We start from the raw sequence: 24,642 nt of genomic DNA, 5'->3' as shown, positions 1-24,642 counted from the left end.
CAAACGGATAGTAACGTTTTAATTTCTCATATTTTAGAGGCATAATCATAAAAAATAGCGAAAATCGCAAATTGAAACTGCCCGATTAAGGAAAAACAGCATGTAAAATTATCACAAAAACATAAAAACAAGAAAAAAAGTTATAGAAACTTTAGTTTCTATCTAGTTTTAGTATGATATGAATTTGTAGCTTATTCTGCAGTAAATAAAAAGTATAGGAAAAAACATTCAAAATTGGACATTTTATATTATAAGTTCCGATCTCTGTTTGTATAATGTCATCAAACAATTGAATTCAGAACTCTTCATCATTATTAATATTGTCTTACGTAATAATAATTCTATAGGCGTGAAGTTTATTTGCATGTAATTGTTTGTTTTCGTTTTTAATAGGTATAAATACAAAAATTACGAACTACTTCCATTAAAATATTGTATAGAACGTTTTATTTATTTTCACGTCCTTCAAAAAAAAAAAAAAACATACATACATTTTACAATAATAATAACCGTAATGTGCTCCAACAATAGGCAGGCATCACACATTTTTGGTGAACATTTTGTTTATATGAAATTCATCACGCGAAGGGTTGACATTAAAAACATTATCATAACAATGTAACTATTCTAAAAATATATATTATACGCATAATATATTATATATATATTATACATTTTATAATATACATATATTATATAATATATTATAATTTGTTATACAATGTAAAAGTTTACAAACACCGAAAACAACACCAACATTATTACATTATCTATTTCAAGTAATTTTTTTCATTCTGTCTTGGCGTTGTTATTTATTAATTATTTTTATACAGTATAATATTTTATGTCCCTGAATTCTGATACAATCACAGTAAAAAACAAGTGTGCGACAACAATGCGCTTGATTAAAATTTTAAAAACTTAACACCATATTCCATTTAAACATGAAAAAAAATCATATAATGTCTTCTAAGTCAAATGTCTAATTATTTGTTCAAAAAAAAAAAAAAAAACAATAATAACATAAGCGATTTTGTATAAAATAAAATAGATCAATAAACAAACGGTGGAAACTATTAAATTGGATTGCTGAATATTTGGATACATTTTTACGAAACTCATAGTTTTGATCGTTTTATGGAAGCAATAATTATTTTTTATTATTTATATACTTAATACTTTTAATGGAAATTATAAGTTTAATCAGGTACGTAGCACAATTTTTATTTTCACAAACGTTATTTGATTTTAATACAAATTAAGATTATTTAAATTGTTTATGTTCTACGTAGAGACAACTTATAGAATAATGTTATTTTGTTATAAAATGAATAATAATAATCCTTGGTTAAGTATGCCATCTATTGTTATAAGTTTATCGACTTATAGTGTATCAAACGTACCAGGTGTGTGAGGTATGATAAAATATGTGGTGGGAGTCGTCAACGTACAGAAACTGCTGATAATCTTTTTTGGAACTAGTTGATTTTTTGACAGTAAGATCTGTTATTGAAGTGAGAAGGTTACCATAATGACATAATAAGGAGTACCTATTGAGAATGTTTATCGTTCACGAAAAAAAAATCAAAATTACTATATTAAACCATTTTTTTAAACATTTTTTTCGAAAGAAGGATTTTAACACGTCAAAAAAGCATTAAGTGCTATTATTTTAAATTGAGTTTTCGGCCAATGGATTTTTTTCAAATAATCAGTTGTGAACACGCAATTGTGGAAATTAATTCGGCGCACAAGTCTAAAGGCTTATGAGATTAATAAAACGTCGTATTTTAACCGATGAGATTTTAGAAGTATTGTAAAAATATGCATACCTATTATTATATTGTCATAACTGAGAGTCTGGTGGGTAATACTTCGATTGAATTAAATCTTAATGTTATAATGCTGATCAATGATTTCAATATATTAATAATTAACTCATCTGATCTATGTTTCGAGTATAATAAGTTGAAAGTTAAAATGAAACTGCCTGAAAAGCACACACTGAATTATTGGGTATACGTATTATAGTTACCATAGACAAATTATTTACACATATATTATATGAACGTTAACACTTCACACTCTAATTATTAGTTTATATGGTTTAGATTATTTTTATTGTTATAATTGTTATAATATATAATATGATCATAATATTGTTTTACAAAAACCATACAACATAGATACCATGCAATTTAAAATATACACATAAATTATAAACGCGAAAATAAACAGTTGAAAACTTGATTGTTTCTCAAATTATTATTATTATTATTATTATTAATTTTAATTTATTATATATTAATTACTTAGTAATTTAAATATGCATTTATTTATTATTATTTTATTATTATAAATAGCCATTATTATGTGAAAGATAAAAATCTTTCAGCGATATGATATAATAAAACATCATGTTTGTATAATAAATCTTAAACTAATCACAAAACATACATATCTTTGTAGTAAAAACTAAAAATTTTAATATTATTATTAGTGGTCTTCTTTTCAAAATGATTTTTTATTTTATAGATAAGGCTCGACGTGGTCCCAATCAGACCTATGTCTGCTGAGCCTCTCGAATACAGTCTTTTCGATTTTGTACTCCCCGGTACCAGCTTGCTTACACAGGGTGCTCAGAATGTCTTGATTATCGACAGTTCGCGTAGGTAACACGATCTAAAATAATGTTTGAGGTACAATAATTTCGGTTACTATTTTCTACACATAATAATATTTTATTTACGTTTATGAGATCGTTGGGTGCAATTTTAACCAGATTAATATCTTTTTTCAGCCTTGTCATGATATGATGGAATTCTTCTTTAGCATTGGTTTTTGATTGGCTCTTATTGGTTGCCCACTTTATCATTGCCTGGAACTTTCGGATTTCGGACACTTCGAGTGGCCTACACATTATCTGCTGTACCAGTGACTCGGAAAGTGTGAGAAAATCACAGTGATTCAAAACCTAGACATATCCATCGAGATAAATATAATCCAAAATATTCATATAATTAATGATACTACGGGTATGTAAAAAAACCTATATACCCTCAATGCGTTTTGTTCAATATAAGTAAATATCAAGTTAACTAATTCCACTGCTGAATTATATCTCCATACGTAATTTTCCAAACTGTTTAACATCAGGCATATCTGAAACCAATTTATAGTTATGACCAGTAGAGTAAAGGATCAATTGAAAAATCTATACTTACCACATCTACTCTTAAATGCTGTTTTGTATGGTGGAAACATGCTTGTAAGAGCTCTGGCAAGTCATAGTGTTCAGCAGCACATATTAGTCCGGGGACATTCGCACAAGTAATTTTACAAGAGCTAGTATGTAAGTAATCCAGTAATATTCGAAACGTGTCGGGATCAAATTCGATGATTGAAAACTTATGGAAAAATAGAGATATTTATTTTATAAGTAGATAATTATTTGGTTCGTGAACATTTTTATTATTGTGTTACCTCGATTTGATTGAGTTTCGCTCGATCAATCTTGTCCCCTCCGTTATTTGGACATACACTTACTTTAGGCACGGACAACTGAGCTAACCTTTCTTTCTCCTTTTCTTTGTCCTTTTCTTTTTCTTTATCTGTAAATATAATATTTTTTAAAATTATTTGAGTACTATGGATTGTTAACCGTTCGAATCCACTTACGGCTGAAATCTTGAGAAGAAGCCCACTTCTTTTTATCATCAGCGGACAGATTTTGCTGTTTTCTTATCGACTTACTCCATCCAGCAGTAATCGTTCCTAATCTGGTAAAAGCTCTCCGCATCATCGGAGAGCTGGGCACACTTTTGGCCCTTTAAAATTTATTTTTTTTTTCATCATTAATATTTTATTTCAAAAATGTAATTACATTTCGTGAATATACTAACCTTGGTGTTTCTATATCTGGAACTTGTAGAAAGTTACTACTTTTTGCTTTTTGGTGTTGTTGAGAGGGTAAACTAGGAAGACCTCGGGCTAATAATTCAGCAACCGGCATTTGAGGAGATCCAAAACCGGTGGAAATGCCGTATAACATTTCTTGGAATACTCTGTTAGATATACAATAATATTAAGACACAATTATTATATTTATTAAAAATAATCTTCTTAGCATGATACATACCGACTTCTTACACCCAAAATAGCTCGTACACCGATAAATTTTGTTTTTTGCTTACTTTGGCCTACTAAAAATACTACATCAAACAAATGACCGTTTATGGAGACATTTGATTCGGAGTTTATAAAGAATTTCGTAAAATCCTTAGCAAGAGTATCGTAGTCTTCAAATCTATCTCTAACCGAATCGAGTAGTGGACTGGATGGCCTCATATGCCCTATCGGTCTCCATGAACCTCTCCTGTAAAATTGTATAGCAGTGTCATATGCGATACAATAATACATAAACACTTTTACTTACCTATATGGCTTAGGTATTTGACCAGTCTCACAATGGTTTTGTAAGTTGGCAACGATATCTTCAAGCATTTGGCTACGAGTACGTTCTTGCATTCTAGCAAATTTTGGTGCTGAATAACTAGCTCGTTCGCCATTTACAATCTTAGTTAAGATCCATTCTCGAAACATATCTTTTTCTTCAAAAACTGATTGTTCCCAAAGATATGGTTTATAAGCCCCAACTTCATCTCTAGTCACAACAGATACCTTCGAAAAACATTATTCAATGGTTTAATTTAATTCACTAACAGTTAAAATATTTAAGCATATGTTTACTTCATATTTAGTCCTTTCTGTTTTTCTTCGAATTCTTGGACTTACTCTGACCAGTATAAAAGTATGAAGAAAATGCGATTTTATACATGCTGGTGAAAATCGAGTATCATCAGCTTCGAGGAATACAACGCACACAATATCATTACCAATATGTCTTTTTCTTTGGAGCTGTAAATCATATGATACAATATTTTATTATTTTACAATTGATTCAAAGTTGATTTGAAGTTTACTTTTTGTGCATCGTGTGCTTCATAAGGTAACATAGTTGAAACGTGGAACATTATTTCAATGTTTCTCCAATTTGTATACACAGAATGTGTTCCCGTCAAATCGTGTACCGTATCTAATCCTCCTCGATACTTATCAAACCCTATGAAATGTATAATGAATAAAGAATATGATAATAAATGATGTTTTTATGTGTTATCATACCACAAAGTCTTTTGGTCTCTCCTAAAAGTCCGAGAAATTCTTCAAATGCTAAACTATTTTCATTGTTATCCAATATCTCTTCCTCAGTGGTTTGGCCTTCTTTGACGTATATTACTCCAACTTTGAGTTCAGATTTCATGAACACTTGGTCTAGTTTGAGCAGTTCATCGGCTGTGTCAGGTAGTTGGCCAAGCACTAACGGTGGATTTAAATTTATCTCTTTACCTAGAGACCTGACCACTTCCTCACGGTTATAGCGATCGGCAAACACACAAGACGCTGGTATTAAGCCATGAACTGTGTAGCTGATTGCTCTGACCAATATCCTAGGTAAGGAAAAAAAAATTAAATACATATTTTCTTTTTAATCCAATTTATTAGCTTAAATGGAATGTACCTAAATTGGTCTCGTCCATTGATGGTTTCTTGTTTTAGACTTAGAATAATTGGGCCCAAATCTTCATCATTTGTGAAGTAATTCCAATGTTCCTTTTGATAAAAGTACCTCTCAAACGTTTCTTGTTCTACAGAAGTCAATTCAAAACATCGATTTTTCTCCCACTGTTCCTCAATTGAAGTTTTAGGTCTGTAAGACAGTAAATTAATAATTAATAAATATATTATTATATTATTCCAATTTAATAACAGCACCTGGATGGTGGCATGACATAATCATCATCATACGGATAATATTCATCATCCTCCAGTAGTAAACTATCCGAACCCCTGGGCCGTCCATATCTATTACCAAAATATTCTTGGGCGCCATCTGCACCGTCTGAATTTGAGCCATTATTTAACTCTCGCTCATCCGATCCAGATTCTTCAACATATCCTGTTTCACTAGTGATTTTTTGACGAGAACATTCTATCCAATACCCGGGGGCTGGCTGAAAGTTATGAGGCCACTCCTCACAAATATCATCTATAAAAAATAAAACATAATATAAATAAAATATTATTATGTGTAGGAACACTGTAATTTTAAATTGAATTTTATTATGTTTTTGTTCGTGGGCTTAATTTTTTTGACTTAATTTTCCTTCCGAGTAAACATCTTCCAGCGATTTAATCAATTACTCGTGGTTAAAGAGTCTACTCTACAAATATCCCTTGTAGTGACAGAATATTTCTGCTCGGAAGCTTAGAACATAAGGATTTATATTATTTTGGCTTTATATTTTCCACTTCGTTGGTTGTGAAGAAGATCTTGTACGGTGGTTAGGAGTAAGTATTTTATTTTCAAATATTTTTAGTGTTGTTGTTATTTCTAGATTTATAGTTAATTAGTATTATAATATAGGTAATGGTTAGATTATTAACTAACAAGATATACCTAATATGTTTGTTAATAATTGTTGATATAATTAAATAATTTTTTTTTAAATTTGCACATTGCGAGTTTAAAACAAAACAACATGAGTTTATTTTTCCATACTTGTTTTTTATATTTATAATTCATATTAAAAATACAAAATTCTATGAATATTTTTTAGGTAATAATGATATAAGTTATTTCGTAAAACGATTTGTAAAGATACGAATGCATATAAAACTTATTAAGAGCAATTTAAAAATTGTTCGAAAGTATTTATAATATGTTAAATGTTAAAATTCATATAGTCCTCACATACGATATATCTACACATCGAGTTAGTAGGTAGGTACTAGGTACTAATATATAGTTATATAGCTCTCTATAATCGCATTTTGGTGTGTTTTAATATTATGATTTATTCTTTTGGATTTTTCAGCTGCTATATCTAGTACCCATCCGAGTGGTAGTTGTACCTTCTTAAATTTAAACTTTTCTTGATAAATGCCACCTATACAGACCTCCAACATTTTTAAGGTTAGAATTTATAAATAAGAATTATTCAGATACATTATATTTTATGAACAATTTTATCGCTATTTCCCGAAGTTGTAAAAACACAGAATGTTCACAGAATGTTAAAATCGCCTTTAAAACTTTTAAACTAAAGTTGAAAATTTTGTAAAATATTAAAATAAGGATAATATTTGATATGATTTGTATTTGTATATGTAGTCAAAACAGTTATCACTTGTTATTCTAAAATACAATTGGTATTAAAGTTTTGATGACACGCAGTAATAATAATAATATTTAGTGATCTAAAATCGAAATATTACATTTATATTATACATATTACATTTGTATATATATATTTTACCGGTACAAGATTAAAATTGAGATATAGACTTAAGCATATTATTGTTTGTATACGCATATTATTTTTTTTCATATATTTTTGAAATGATTTCCGTCTATTTCGGATGAGAGAATTATTATGTCTAACTTAAAAAATTATAAAAGTTTTTACAACATTTAATTGCCCAATTAGTTAATCTTAACTAATGATGGTAGTATTTGTTTTGAAAAATATTAACTGTATAATTCTGCTGTAACGTGAAATTAACTTTTTAGCAAATGTACTTTATACATTTTTTTATTCATAACATTACTAGGGCAGTAAGTAATGCCGATTTAATGGTGTGGGAAATCATGTTAGTATTAATCAAAACAATATTATCTCATAGTAGTGCCCAATAATTGTTTGATTTCCATCAACCTCCAATAACTTATTAGCAATCGTTATTGGCATGACGCATGTTTGCACGGAAAACGGGTAATCTGCGATAAGGTAAATTAATTAAACAGTTTGCTATCAGGTTTTTAAACTTGCCAAACACACCTAGTCGTCTTCGGCTGTTGTTGCCAGATACAAATATTCGCCATGCACAGTACGTGCTCATGTTCACGTTTACCATCCAGGGCACAATATGTTATAATATGTATGTATATACGTATGTACGTACGTATGTATGTATGTATGTATGTATGTATGTATGTATGTATGTATGTATGCTGTATGTATGTATGTATGTATGTATTGTAAGTTTGTATGTTTATGGAGAATAATAAAAAAAAAAATTAATTTCCGGCTCGGACAAGCGGCTTCCGTTACGTGTATGTGTCTCGAACTTTAGCACAAATGAATATTATTCTGTTTATATACAGACACCGACTTTATTAAAATATTTTAGTAATTCAATCCCCAGCAACTCAATGCTTGTAGCGAGCAGTAGGCCAGAGATTGTGAAAGTTGGTTGTTTTAATATATTTTCCTGATAAACACAACGGCCATCATAATAAAGTGATCTATAGGTATACGCGCATAAAATCCACTAGGTAGAAAAACTGTTATTTCATTATTTATGTATTCAAAGTACAGGAGGAAACTATACTTGTGAGGTGTAGATATTTTACTCATATGTGATGATACATTTTAATATTAAACATAATGTTTATCATAAAAAACTAGAAAGGCGTTTTAATTATTGTTTTTATTATCATCATCCCAATAGTCCATGTTTCCGAAATCAATAAAATGTATAAAACATAATATGTCAGCGTTTTTTTATGCTTTACTATATTAAAATTTACATTAGACATATTAACTCTATTCAATTAAATAAAAAACTAATTGTCATGGTGTCACAATCATTCAAAAATGTGTTAAGAGAAGCCTATAATAAATATTAAATAATATGTACCTACAATATTTTATATTTGTACCAATCATAAATGATTTAAGTAGGTATACCTAGTATGCTAGCGTCGTCTAGGTACCTACATTACGTAATTAAAAAAATGTATAACATTTGAATTTAGATAATATAATAATCAATAAATCTTTAAAAGAATATTATGTTTTGAATTCTATACACAGATTTGAGAAGATTTTTTTTAAGAATATTGATGAGTAATAACTAATAACTATTAAACAATGGTATACATATTTATAGTTATGACTTATGAATTATTAAGATTTGTATAGTTATGAGAAAGAATTGGTCGATATTGTTCTAGACATAAATAGTTAAAATAACTGTGAAATCAGTTGACCTTCAAACTAAGTGTGTTAACTAAATAATATGTTGATAATAACTACGATTTTTTGTGATATACAAATAGAAAATCATATTACCACCGTCGTTTATTATATTTTTGCATTTATATATACTTTTTTTTTCAATTAATAATAATTCTCACGTCTTTACGATGGTTCATTTTGGTGTAAATTTTTGCATATTTTTCTTTTGTCATTAAAAAAGAAGACATTTTTCTAGAACAATTTTAGCAATTCGTCAGTGTCGCAAATAAAAACAAAAATAAAAATGGTTATTTGTTGAAGCATTCAAATAATTGGAGTCTTTACAAAAAGTGTTCCATTAAGTAGAATTTTTGATCTAGCATTAATTGTTTTTCAAATATCCGGAGTGTTTTGTGTAATAAAATATATTTTATTTTTATTTCTAAGCAGGATTAATTAACTATCACAGTAGATACTTAAATGTTACGAAAAATTAATGCTTATTATACCTCAATTATTATTACACTGATGTGGGTACAATGTACTGGTTGCCCTAAAATAATTGAAAATGTTTTGAAATATTAAAAATAGTAAAAATCACGACATTTTATTTTGCAATAATTTATTTAATGTAATAAAAATAATAGGTTCATAATAATAAAAAAATGAGTACCATGTAATCTGTAACATGCAACGACAAAAGTCGTTGGGACTATATTTTGAGATGGAGAGTTATTATTTGATATTATCAAACGTAAAATATATACATCACCGAACATCGACTATAATAGGGCTGCATTTAATGGTATATCGTTTAAAGCGTATACGTGGCAAATCTGCACGTATGCATTTATCGTATGAATTGAAAAATATAAATTTTATTATTCCTCCCTTTCAAAATCGTAAAAATTGTTCGCTGCTTATTTATTCGTCCGTTTTATTAGGTGTGGGTACATTCTGATGCAGCCCTTATAGTCGAAGACAACCACTGAGGCGCTGTAGCTATATAATGAAATTGAAAAAAATCTCTCTATATATATTATATTACATCCAAAACCAAAGTATATGACGACAAGTCGTTTGGCTCAACATAATCAGACCGATCCATATTATATAAGAAATCGTTAGGACTCGGACTATCTGCCAATCACGACGGTTGGAATCCGGTCCACGCCATTTAGCCGGAAACTTTTTGCTTATCTGCAAATAACAGTAAATTGGAACCTGGGTCGCATCTCTTATTACACCTTAATACACAGTAAAAAGCCGGCAAGGACTGTGAAACTTTGGCGTGGGTATCTAGTTTATATAATATACCGTGTGGGCAGTGTAATACAAGTACAAGTCTACCCAGTTATCTAAATTATGAAAGTAAAAATAGTAAAATAATAATAATAAGAAAATCCGGAACATGTGAGCCAACTAAATCCAATCATCAGATTGCTATAGGTATGGTCGACAATTTAACGGAATTATAGATATATTATTGGTTCCTGTCTTCCTGGTGTATACAATATTATTAAGTTTATTTATTAAATCAATACATTTTGTGTCAGAATGTTTGCTCAAGAAAACAATATATCAACCAATTCTGCGGGGTATGGATGCCTTAAATTAATTATCGATGTATAATAATATAATGATATATTACACTATATAAAATATAATCTATGACCTTTTATATGTCCAACACGGCTAATAGGTAGTTGTGAACAGTGTGTAGGTAGTCAGGTAGCCACTAGGTAGGTATTATGAATGAATGTAAAATAATATAAAATAAACATCAATGTATCAAAATAATAATCAAAATCTAAAATTAAACTAACTTACTGTTAACCTTTTGCAGATACCTACCTAATTGCAACGATTAATACTTGAAAATAAGTGTAAAAATACATTTTTACAGCAAACAATATAATAAAGGAACTATTTTACTAAGTTTCGTGATAAAAAATCAATTTTTTTATACTAAGAATAGTTGATTCTGTTGATTGTAGCCTACTACAACTAATAATGAATGTAAAATACAATTTTGAAAAATAAATATGAATAATCAATAATTAATTCATAAAATGTTATTATTAACATTTCTATAATATATACAGTATAGCATTTAAGTATTTTTATTTTATATTTTGTATTTTAATCTTGTTTGAATATGTTCCAATCATGAAAATGTTCTTTATTTGTCAAACATTTATGTACATTAAAAAATATGTTTATTGGTTTTTCAGCAACGGTGTTTACACTTTTTAGGTTAAAAAAAGTTCCGAACTTATTTATTCTTTAAAGAATTTTGAAATTAAAATTACCGTATGAAAAAAAAAATGTAGTAAAAAACATCGTATGTGAATATTGTTATTTTACCTATCAGATGTTACATGGTATTAGATGGTGTCATTTTCAGAAATGTATATGGATATAGGTATGAATTATTAACAACTATAATATATTACTTAAATTGAAAATTTATTAAGAAATATAATATAACTGTAGTTACCGAATGATTATTATAAATTGTTAACCTTAACATATTATATTTTCGATAAAAATAACCGAATCGGTTTATGAAGCTTACGTGTTCAGAATGCAGAAAAAGTCATAAATCGCAAAACGATCTTATAAATCACGACAAAATGATGAAAACTAATTTTTAATTTGATTTACCGAAACTATAGAGAGATGCACATTAATTACACGATTAATAAAAAACCTTTTGTGGGACGACCGTAAATATATCATCCTGTAATAATTATGTTTTAAGAAATTCCGTATGTGTATATTATACTTACTCACCGTAAAGCGTAATATTGCGTATTAATATTATACTTCAATAATTTTTGGAATTTTAACTATTCATAACTTTGCGGTTATAAATTATTATGATAATAGGCTAGGTAGTATAATAATATGCTCTACAAATCCACGGTGAAAATGATCAATACAACAACACATAATATAATATGTGAGTAGACTAAAAGAGCGTACCTATACCTTTGTAAACGAGTAGTTTTGGATTATCAAAAAGTAGTATATAGGTATGACAGCTGGAAAATATGTTACAATAAACTTTTACATAAATAAGTTTGAAATTTGTTAAGAATATGAGTCGTAGTGAAATGATCACAAAATGTACTGTAATAACTATAGTGATACTTATATGCAGAGAATATTATCGCCACGGGTAACGTTAGGCGTACCTAACGATGAAATGAACCATGACTGCGGTAGAAAATAAAATAAGTATAAGGAACCTAAAAGGCTAAAATAACGAAATCGGAAATATTAGCATAGCATGTAACAAACGAAACGCGGCGAACTGACTTTAAAAAAAAAAAATTGTTTAAGTGAGAACATGGACGAGTTCAAATTATCCGCGACCTATATTTCTCGGTATGAACTAATACAAGAGTTTACGCCTAAATCGATATAATAATATTATTTTCTAATGATTGATATTTTTAGTTAACGTTTAAAAATATTATTCACTTAGAAGCATGTTGACTCAAGGAATAATACTTGACTTAAGTTACGGTACGATACGGTTAAGAAACATGTGTATACATTTGATTCGATAGTCCTCTTATTAATTATTACGGTTACCCAATTTAAAACTGCAGATTATCTGCAACAAGCATAACATGCAAATAACTTTATCTCGTGGATTATCGTTATTCATTGGGTAATATTTTTGCGGGTAATGTGCTGTCATGATTTTACTCCCAAAATCGATTATTTAATAACTGTACTAAGTACACAGGAATATATCGCGTCCAATAATCAGAATTATTATCAGGTGATGTGTATAGCGTGTGTATAATAATATATTTTTTGCTCTATTACAATAAGGAACTTTTAGTTCGTTCAAAACAGAAATGCTATTATGATATAATAAAACAATAGAAAATAAAAAAAAATGAGAGTTTGCGACTAAAAGACGGAAAAAAAACTTAATTAGAATAATAACAATATAGCTATTTAAATTATGACCGTTTGAAACGTCGTCGCACCTAACTAATGTTTATTATTTATATATATATTTATTTATATTAGCATAGTGTGTAACGTCTTATTTGTAACGGGTCGTTAACGAAAATAACGATTCCTATATAATATACGTTAATACCATATTGACGGGCCGAGCAACAATAAATGCCGGTGAAATGTTTAACGGCTTAACGAATTATTATATAGGCCGGTCGTCGATTGGTTAGGATTATCGAGGTTATAAATATTTTACGACACGTCGGCCTTCGTAATTTCATAGTGTATAATATAGTTATTAGTTTCGCTGAAGGGACGTTTTTTAAGTGGTGGTTTGTTTACGGGAACCGTGTGCACACACAGCATGTCATAATAAACATTTCGCGTATATATACTTTGTATTAATGTTATTATTTTGCGACTTATAAATATAAGTCACGCGCGGGGGTCTGCGAGAGAGGAAATAAGAAAAGTTATATCGTATAACCCATGCAAATTGTTTATGGAATATTGCGGGGGCGTCTAACGTGTGGCGCAGGGCCATATAATATTATATATACGTGCGCCTCGGATACGGTGTAAGTATATATTGTGTACCTGGTGTATGTATATTTTATTTTCTGGTGAAAAAACTTAAGGACGGTAGCTGCAAGAGGAAAAATATAAACCAGGAGAACAGTACAAAATATAAATGAGAAATAAAATAAAAAGCGAACCGGACGAATTTATCGTGCAGTGTCGAAAAATATAAATTGAAATCGACCATCGTGCGCCGGGGCCACCGACACTGCCATTATTGAAATTCCTCACGCAGTAGTTGTCGGTGGTGGTAAGAAAAAAAATGGGGGAAAAAACATGGAGGAGGGAGGAAAAACTATAATATTAATAGCACCGCCAGCACGAAGTTTTACCGTCACTCGCGTACATAATATATATTATAATATATATATATATATATATATATATTATATTGTACATGCATGTGTGTGCGGGCGCGCGAAATTTATTAATATTTCAATTTTCTATTGTCTTGTACGACGCGTGGTGGTGGCTCTAATGATACGATATTCGGAAAGCCGTCCGGGAAAGTCGTCTCATACACGTCGTAACATTTAATAATTAAATAATAATAATTTATAATATTATGTTATACGCGCGTTTATTCCGATTGAAAACGTACACTCCTATAGTGACTTATAATTTATTGCTTATATTATTATTTGCTTACAAACATGTACCATATATTATGATAAATATAAAATACATACATATTATATTACAGTACGTCGTAGCCACGTATCCGAAGTTTACCGGCCGACTGCTCTGAAACGAATGTAACCATATGGCTTGTTTAATCGAATTAATCAGTTCAACCACCGATGAACTATTAGATAAGTTGCAGTAGAAATAAAGACTTTAAACAGTTCATTTAATAACGTCTAACCAACGATTTGGGCTAGAGTCTCATTTTTCAGTTTTAAGTAAAACGCGAAGTCGCTGTAAACTCTTTCTATAATTCTATCTCTCCACGTGATTTCTTTATTTTTCCAAAGAAGTGATTTTTGTTCTAAATAAACACTAAAAGGACGCAATGAAAAAAAAGCTGAAAATATAGAACTGTTTTGTAAGATCAGCCTTAAGAAAATTGTTCAAAGTGCCCATTTGAAGTATATTTTCAAAAATCCAAGAGGCGTTGGCTGTGATGTAACGTTGGTCGGGGAGATTTTATTTGGACATGTCATTTTTAGAATAATATTCAGAGAATAAAGTACCTATTATTAATTGTAAAATCTTATTTTGTTTTATCACACCTCTTACTATTAGAATATTAGATGCTTAACGATACGATATGTTAACATTATAATTTATTGTTCTTGGTCGGAATATGTAGACGTATGCCGTTTTTACCTATCGTAACTTTATTCACTATGTGTATTTACTAACAAATAATAAAATTTAAATTAAAAAAAATGTCATTGGCTTTTGCAGTTCTCAGTCTTAACTCTTAAGTCTCTAAATGTGGGAAAGCAATGTTACATTCATTTTATTTTAGTATATTATATAATAGGTATATATATACTGTATAATAAGTAATTATTTAAAATATAATTACATTTTTTCATTAAATTAAGTAATTACTACAGTTTCGCTTATTATTATTTTTTGTATTATAATTAAAATTCTTGTAATAGTTAGTTTAAAAATCATTAAACTTAGATTTAATAAAAAATTTTAAAAATATTCATTTTGATATTTTTTTTAATTTTTAATATAATTTAAACAAACATATTGTCTTAGTATTTCAAAATGTTTGATTAGTATATATATTACTATATTAGTTAGTATTTAGTACTTAGTATCAACAGTTCTACACTCAGTATACAAAATACATACAATTATAATAAGAATGAATATAAAAAATATAAAGTATATTATTATGTCTATTATGAGGGACATGACATATAAATCGGACAGACCCTTTTAAGATGGCATGCAAATCAGAAGTTTTCTGCTACTGTATCGATTTGTCGTCAAGGCGATAGAATATGAAATTCTGACGTGGGACATAAATATATAATGTCTACAACTTTATTATTTTTTAAAAAAAATGTAGCCCATATTAGGGACATTATAATTTATAATATGTCATGTAATAAATAATAATGTGTTAGGTATAGATTAATAATGATAATAATGTACCGGATTATGGTCGGATTAGCGCGTTTCGTATACCGGAAACAATATAGATAATAATATAATGGTGATAACAATGTTTAAATAGTTTTTATCATAACAGCCATATTTGTATTGGCTTTAGAAAATAACGATTCGAGGTATCTAATGTTTGCCTTTAATGGGTATAGAATCAGAAATTCGGACCACGACTATTCGATCGGAATTTAAATTTGTTCAAACGATTCGGTTTTTTTTTACGGAATACCTTTATGGAAAAGCGGTATTATATTAAACGGTTTGCTAGGTTTAAAGGACGGCTTAACGGCCCACGTACATAAAAATGTTCTGTTTACCCCGATATTGTATTTAACGTTTCTTAGCAACTTATATTTTTAAATATAATATATGTATGATATTATATTATACACGCATACGTACGTATAGTGTACACATACTTTAATTGTATATGTGAATAAAACAATTTTTCATATTATAACCACATCGATCGTTTAATCGAAAAAATAAAAGCCTTTACCACAACTTATACTAACTTCCATTTCACCACAACAGACACTAAGTGATTTATCTTAACGCGTTTCCATTCTTATAAACTTCTAGTATTCGTAATTTATTTATCCCTACACCAGCGGGATAACCTTCGTATTTCGTACATACGCTGACACATGTACGATATACAAGGTTTGTGACGTATATTCTTTACTTCTATACTCGTGTACACCGCACTTTATCCGACAGCAGATACACTCGAATAGTGGCATACAATTATGGTGAGAGGGGAGGGGGGAGGGAGGGTTTATAAAACCCGATGGAAATTTATCTGATATGGTAATTTTTATTTTAAATGCCTTTTTTTGCAGGACAGTTAAGGTCAACCGATTTCTAGATTGATCCCCTCTACAAAAAAAAAAAAGTAGGTCCAAACTCCTGCAGTCGAAGCTAAAAATATGTTGGACCACATTACATAACTCATTCAGTTTGTCACGCACAATAGTATCAAAAAAAAACCAAATTGCTTATTTGGTGTAGTACATTTTATTTTATATCCAATAATAACAGACCACTGTACCAAACTGAAAAATATCGTGTATGCACATTGCACCTACTATAAATACTATATATTGTATATTTTAATGTCCCAAACTCCTGTGTATTATTTGACCAAACATACTTCTTTGGATCATCATCACAATCACAATATGATATGTATGTAAATTGAAGTCGGCCAATGGTCTACAGTCACCGAGGCCATATTTAATCAAAAAAGTCAACAAATATGTACATAGTATAATATTATTTATAGAATGAACATAATATTATAGTGATACTACAATATACATACAAGTCGTGTTTAAATATCACTAGCTTATAAATAATAAAAAATAAAAATAATTGAATCATAGTAAGAAGTATTCTAGAGTTATATATACTCGTAAATGTACGATGATATAATGATAGTGATTGCTTAGAAAGAAAATATATTATTTTTTTTGTTATTTAAAATGATTAATGAACCACACGCTATTATGCAATTTGTAAATACCAACTGGCAAGAACTTTATTATTTTAGTTATTATTAAGTGATCAACCGTACTGTAACCGTAGTTGGTAATTATTTTGTACGCTTCTGTATCATGCAGCAGTATTATAATATTATAGGCGATTACAATTTATTTGCATTTTATAGGCTAATGATTATATTTTATTTTTTTCATATTTATTTAAGGTGCAATTACATAACACTTTTTTTAACAAAAATACAGTTATACCAGAATAATATTCAACTTTACTGTATTATAATATGATATTATCTAGTTAGGTAGGTAGTTATATAAGATAATAATATGGTAAACTACCTCAAAAATCGATTATCGAAAATGACAAAAATAATTATTGAAGTAAATCGGCGATTTTACGCGATTAAGCCATTATATTAATATTGATTGAAATGCAAAATTTATTTTATTTCACAAACTCAAACTGCGAACCCCATTCACACACGCACATCACATTCGTATGGGCTGCAGTGGGCTTGCCGAGGATAAAGGTCGATCGCTTTTATAGTATTATATTATAAACTTATTGACCGCTGGGCGTTTGGAATAATGTCTATGGGGTTTTTCTACATTACAAACACCAATCCGTACGTTTTTCACCCTTGAAACTTCTATACATACATCAATACATGCATATAATACTCTTGATCAATGACCGTATATGTATATATATAGTTATATATTCAATTAGATTCTATTCAAAATTGCGATATTATTCATTTTATCGTATGCTCCCAAAGTGCATATTATTGTATTTGTATACGCACCGAATTATGTCAGCAATAACGGGAAATGTATTTAATATTTACGTATTTTATTGTTGTCAACATGTATGGTTATGAAATTGTATTAGGTAACATAATAATGCATTTTACAAGTTGTTATTTTTATTAATTTTCAGACAATTCTTTACATTCGAACCATTTATAAACATATTTTTGTGTTTCATAAAAACCTTAAATAAAAAATATGTTGAGTGAAAAATTGACAATGTGTAATTAAACGATGGCTAGGAATTTATTATACGCATTGTACCATAATGTCATATTAATTTTTAGAGAATTCAGAATTCAAATTACGATAAAAATTCGTGAGATTCTTTACTATAATACACATCGTGATATTGTGTACTGATATTAACATTTTCACACTAAGTTTTCATAAAATATAAATTATATGTAAGAATTATAATCGACTGCAAAAAGCTTATTTCTTATCTAATTTTAAATAATTATTAATCCATGTTGTAGTTTTAATTTTTACTCTTAAATATATTGGATGTGTTGCATTTCCTTCTTCTTAGTAGAAACAATTAAATACAAAATTTAAACTTAAGAAAAGTAGGGCTTAATAGATACAACATTAATATACAGGTTGGATACTTTTTACTTGTATAAATATAGAAGTATAATTATAATGAAAACATTTTGCTAGCCTTTCTAAACCCTATTATTAAAAAAATATAGAAAAGTTATTTTATGCTTTAGTTCACAAAGCCTAGTTAATACTTCAATAATACGTTAATAGTTTAACCTGGTTCATCTTTACCTATATTTTAAATACATAATAATATGTACCTATATTAAATTATTTATAAATGTAAAAAAAAATACTTAAAATTATTAAATATAGAAAGTTTGTAAAAACAGTCTAGATGTTGAAAAATCGTATAATTCAAAAAATACTGAACATAATAATATAATATAAAAGAAAATACTATTCAATGTATAATTATAAATATATAGGTATATACAATATATATATATACTATATAGTATATTGATATAATATAAAGAAACTAATTTTGTGATAAGTCTTACTTTTAATTTAGTGAATGTTTTATTCAATGGTATATTATAAACGTAGACTATTAAATAATAGTTAATTAAAAACATAATAAAAATAATTACATTCAATGCGTACAACAATTCCAATTTTATTATTATCACTATTCAATTAATGTAAGGTAATAATATATAATCGTAGAGCTTATGATTTTACAGATTAGTTATTTGTATAAATTCTTCATATGTTAATTAATTTGTTATAATGATGTGAATCGAGTTACGTGATTATATTCTGTCCTGAAGTGAAATTTTGTATTAAAATCTGAGAAATTAAAACAAGAAACTGAAAAAAAAACTTTAAAAAAAAAATATTCTTGCATGCTAACTTTGTTCCTGTTGTTTATCAAATATTTAATAATAAAGTTTATTATGGTTGATACTTTGTATTTTACGTTTTATTTGAAACACGAATATAAGTAGATTATACTTTTTATACTTCCTAGTTTAAATTTATTCAAAAGACTAATTTAAATTAGTTAATGGATGGTTGTCTCGATTTAACATTATTTTTTAAATAGTTATTACTATTGAATGTAGTTAGACAATACAATAAAAAATATTAGAATAAAAAACTTAAATTATAACGTTTTTAAATTTGTTGCTCCCAGTCTTATAATATTTGAACTTTTTTTCATCTCATCGAATTAATAATTATAAATTTTAAACCTAAAAAAAGATTAACCATTGTACGTTCTATTTTCTATTTTTATAAGACAAACAAAACAATTATTTCTCAGAAAAATTAGTTGGAATATATTATAGAATGAAAATAATCATCTTTTTCTGATAATAAATCACAGTATAATATGCACTTCAATCAACTAAAATTAAAAATATATTGGTAGAATTAGTTCGAAACTATATTATGATAATAATATATAAATTATATTATATTATGTTCCACTTTTATATTACAATAACCTACAAAATGTACATAGAAGTGTCATATTACACTAACAGCAAGTGATTTTCGAATATAAAAAAAGCATAATACACCTACACCCATTATGAATTCTAAAAATACATTTTTGGATTTTTTCATCCACCATCACTGAAAAACGTGGGTGCAATTTCAGAATGAATAATGTGTTTTTAAATAGGTACTATAATTTCGAATAGTTTTTTTTTTTAATAGTTGGAATATTTAGACAATATCACGACGAGTATAGGTATTTGTTAAAAATTAAAAGAATATTTTTAGTACTCGTTCTATGTAAGGTAGGTATTGTTACTTTACTACGAACCGTGTATTGAAAAAAAAATAATTAAAGATTTTCATATTATATAATGTCGTACTTGTACTTTGTATCAAATATAACGAAACTGCATTTTGAACACGTTACATATCTCGTAACAGCAAAATATCAGTAATCTGGTCTTTCAATAGTCAATACACTGAGTAGGTATAGGTACCAATTATAATTATTATCTATTCAGTAATCGTTATGATATTATTATGCACGTCATATTGTAATATATACTTAATTGGACATTGATACTGCGTAATATACGCTTATTAACATCACCGGGTTTGTCAGTGTTGTACAGTATGATTAATCGTTGGAAAATTAACCTTAAAAAATGTCAATACGCTTAAACGTTATGAACTCGTGTACCTATATTATTATCTTTGAACTTTTACACCAGTATGTTATAATAGTTGTGGTCTGTGGAGAACGGGACAAACGTACGAATAGCCAGTGATAGGCTGTTGTGCACGAGACAGGACTCTGCCGAGACCGGCTAGTGTGATGTGCGACGAGTTGCGTCCTCGTCTCGTGAACACGTTGGTCTTACTATTTTCTCGTCCTATGATCACACTCCGTTATTGATAATATACACTTTACACGCCTATTAAATTATTATATAACGCGATTAATCACATCCACGCATGTACAATATGTACTTAAACACACATGCTTACAAACACTCGGAACGTATGCGACGCGTCTGCAAAGGGTACGAATTTGAACTTGGTGTGCATTTATTCGGTTAAAAAATAAAACTCTTCGTGTCTGAAACGAGAATTGTATTCGAGACTGATATAGAGGTACCCACACCGACACCCACGTCGGGCCGATAACGAAAACGATGTCGGTAGGATTTGTCGGAGATTCCGTGACGTGTTATGGTGTCTGACACAATGTCTGATTTGGGATTAACGTGTGACGTAGGTATACCACAGTTGTAGTTAACACCAATTATGAGCCACTTTTATTGTATGGAGCTGAACAGGTTACAAAAGTTTAGGATGTGACGTTGGAATACAATAATATGTTCATTGTTCATTGGATAAAAAAAGATCATCGTCAACTGAGTTCACTCAACTCGCCATCGACGCACATATTTACTATAATAATTTGTAATTAATATATTATCTGTAATAAATTCAATGTTACTATGCTGTAAACAAAATTATTAAAGGTCGTGAAAGCGTAGTCCTATATCATTCACAGTATAACGATGCGTTCATTGACTTGAATTATTAAAATTTAAAAATAAATAAGAACTAGTGTTTACAGAGCGTTATATAGACGACATTATAAATCTGTACTGGAACCATGTTATCAAAAATCCATTATAAGTTAAAGCATTTTTTTAAAGCTCCACTCACAATCTCACAATAATAATATAATGCTGTTATAATATTATATTCTACTTAACAATGTTTTTTATTTTGTTACGTTCCATAAATGGACTGAGATTGAGAATTGATCGTCAGACGATACTAGAATGATAATGTTGGATTAATGTTGAAGGGGTTTTTTTATAAAACGTATAAATTTTAAAACATTGATATTATGATTAACTATATAGGTAATAGGCGTTTAAGAGTATATACATTCATTACATATGGATAAGTGATGAAATGGACATTTTATGCAAAAATGTTACAATAGCTAACCAAAATATGTTACTAACAATAAAATAAATACTACACAAATAAATATTTTATTAAGAGGCTGTCAGCGCACTATTTGTTTTCTCTCTCTAGCTCACACGCAACATAGACAAAATGCATTTACGCAAAATCGTTTTTTCTATGTGTTTAAGTAATCTTAGAGTAAAGTCACCCATGACAAAAAAGATAGAGAATAATACTTTTGAGGGAATAACATATCGATTTGTCTAAATATTGTCTCAAAACAATTTGAACATCATTTAAATTTATAACATTTTTTTATTTATTTTGAGAGTGGAATACAAAGTCAAATAATAATAAAATATAAAATCGATATGTCATTCCTTCAAAAATATTATTTTCTATCTTTTTTGTAATAGGTGACTTTACTCTAAGATTACTTAAGCTCATAGAAAAAATGATTTTGTGTAAATGCGTTTTGTCTATGTTGCGCATGGGCCAGATAGAGAAAACGAATAGTGCGCTGACATCCTCTTAATGATTTGAATTGAGGATAAAGCAAGGGTAAATGAACATTTAAAAAAAATAAATTTCATCCTCTCCGCCTCCTCCCAACGATTAACAGGAACAAATATTTATGGATAATATTAAAGACGTAGCACTGTATGGGAGACAAGACTGGAAAACACGAGCAGCTGATATGGAAATATGGAAGATTGAATACAGGATGGTTTTAATGGCCGATACACCATATTATGTGAAGAAGAAAAATTGATTACTGGTACGTGACTTACTTTTTAAACTTTGATAGCAAAAAGTTGACACTTGTTCCGAAAAATGTTTACTATCCCTATCCCCTGGTCTATACGATATAGGTACGTCATGGCAAAACTCATCCTATGGTTAATTTTCTTCACATGAAGTTTTAATTTTTCTTACGATCTGCGACAGATTATTCATAACAATTAGAATAACGGCAGTATGTTTCCTTTTAGGCTGGTTTATATATCGTTTTCACAATATTACAATGGTGTTGAAAGACCAATATTTTTCAATTTTTATTACGTGGTGGTCATTGCAGCGTGCTATTGTTGCTCGCCGGGCGTGAAAAACGAGCGGACAAATAACGATAGCGGGAGCTCGTTAAATGAAAACAGTTACCCTTGGTTCGGAGAATGATGACAGGGGGTAGGGATGACGGAGGCGATAAATTACGGATTGTTGTTGGACGACAAACCGCGATTACCACGACCCTGCGAACGTGTGCCAAATTGTACGTTAGATAATGGCCGAAAACATAATATTACAGCTTAGATACTAACATTTTTTTTTCCTGATATTGTAGATCTCGGAAAATTTCCCCAGCACTCACTGTGAGCAAACATAATCGAAGAGTGAAGGCACACGATGAACAACAAAACCTCGACGGTATATAGGACGATAAAGCCCCGTGGAAATCTAAAACGTGTTCGGTTATATAGACACCCGGAGACATTTAAAAGTAAACATTGACTGCCGAGTAATTGATTTCTAAGTCTATACTAGATTTTTGAGTGTGTGTGTGTGTTTGTTTTATATCATTCAACGATCACCACGTCACCTTACTGGCTACAATTTTCATTTAAGGTCATCAGTTGATGTTTATAAAAGTACGAATTTCGTTGAAGCTTAGATTTATATTAAATGTGCCCTATATTCGAATTCTTAAAGAGAATTCGGAGTGTTTTTTGTTTCTTTGATTTATTAATTAATTAAGGGTAAGTGTATCATATTTTTTTAAATTATAAAAATATTAATACATTTTACCTTCTTTATCCGGGTATATTTTTGAATGAACTCCTAAATGATTCAGGTTTACACCAATAATAATCGAATAGCAAAAATATAATAAATGCTGTATAAACTTATACTAATATTAAAAATAGTACTGAATAGTCAATAATATAGATATTAATTACGACAATACACCTTTTAAATATTTATAAGGTATTTTTTTTTAAAAATACTCGTTTTTGTTTAAATAATTATTTATACACTTACAAATTATTTATAATGATATTTTATTGGGTGGTGTATTGTTTTTGGACGTACATGTCAAATATTTTAAACATTTTTATTAATTGGCATTGAGATATTGTTGGCTGTAAGAGTACACGGTTAACTGATGATTTTTTAATGTGTTTCATGGATCATAGTTCATTGATTTCCAGTTTCACGTATTTTTTACCGCCATAATGATCATTAATAGTAACTCCTGGTCCTTGTTGAGTACCTTCAACTTCGTGCCATATTATTTTTTTGAATATAAAATAAAACACATAGTATGCTATTATAGAATAGGTTTTACAAGTGACACCGATTCATAATAATTCAACATATACATTAACCTATGATCCTATTATTATTGGAGATATCATGATGAGTCCTGTTCACGGCTGTTATACTTAACTACAATTTATCCAGAAATAATTATTAATGTGTTATGTTCATTTGATATTTACTCGAGGTACTTATGTGTCAATTTCACAGATGAACAAAATGTAATTAAATCAACAACAAAATATGAGAAAGTAAAATATTAAGTATTTACTACCTTATACGCATTTATATATTTA

General features: G+C 28.7%; 1 protein-coding gene across 2 annotated transcripts in view; it reads right to left on the bottom strand.

The window, feature by feature from the left end:
- Positions 1–2,513: 2,513 nt before the first annotated feature.
- The window catches only part of LOC100162966, a 315,864-nt gene continuing 293,735 nt past the window's right edge, over positions 2,514–24,642 (bottom strand). For both annotated transcript variants that reach the window (XM_029487242.1, XM_029487243.1), the window contains 14 exons: positions 5,836–6,109; positions 5,582–5,770; positions 5,185–5,510; positions 4,983–5,122; positions 4,750–4,917; positions 4,436–4,680; positions 4,139–4,375; positions 3,903–4,064; positions 3,679–3,827; positions 3,484–3,611; positions 3,225–3,407; positions 3,058–3,162; positions 2,750–2,974; positions 2,514–2,682 (listed from right to left, as the gene is read on the bottom strand). In XM_029487242.1, coding sequence (XP_029343102.1) covers positions 2,530–2,682; positions 2,750–2,974; positions 3,058–3,162; positions 3,225–3,407; positions 3,484–3,611; positions 3,679–3,827; positions 3,903–4,064; positions 4,139–4,375; positions 4,436–4,680; positions 4,750–4,917; positions 4,983–5,122; positions 5,185–5,510; positions 5,582–5,770; positions 5,836–6,109 — 2,684 coding nt within the window. In that variant the 3' untranslated portion in view covers positions 2,514–2,529. The remainder of the gene's footprint in view (positions 2,683–2,749; positions 2,975–3,057; positions 3,163–3,224; positions 3,408–3,483; positions 3,612–3,678; positions 3,828–3,902; positions 4,065–4,138; positions 4,376–4,435; positions 4,681–4,749; positions 4,918–4,982; positions 5,123–5,184; positions 5,511–5,581; positions 5,771–5,835; positions 6,110–24,642) is intronic.

The sequence above is a fragment of the Acyrthosiphon pisum genome, chromosome A1 (assembly GCF_005508785.2).
Source record: "Acyrthosiphon pisum isolate AL4f chromosome A1, pea_aphid_22Mar2018_4r6ur, whole genome shotgun sequence".
Lineage (NCBI taxonomy): Eukaryota > Metazoa > Arthropoda > Insecta > Hemiptera > Aphididae > Acyrthosiphon > Acyrthosiphon pisum.
This window is presented reverse-complemented; position numbering and strand designations above follow the sequence as displayed.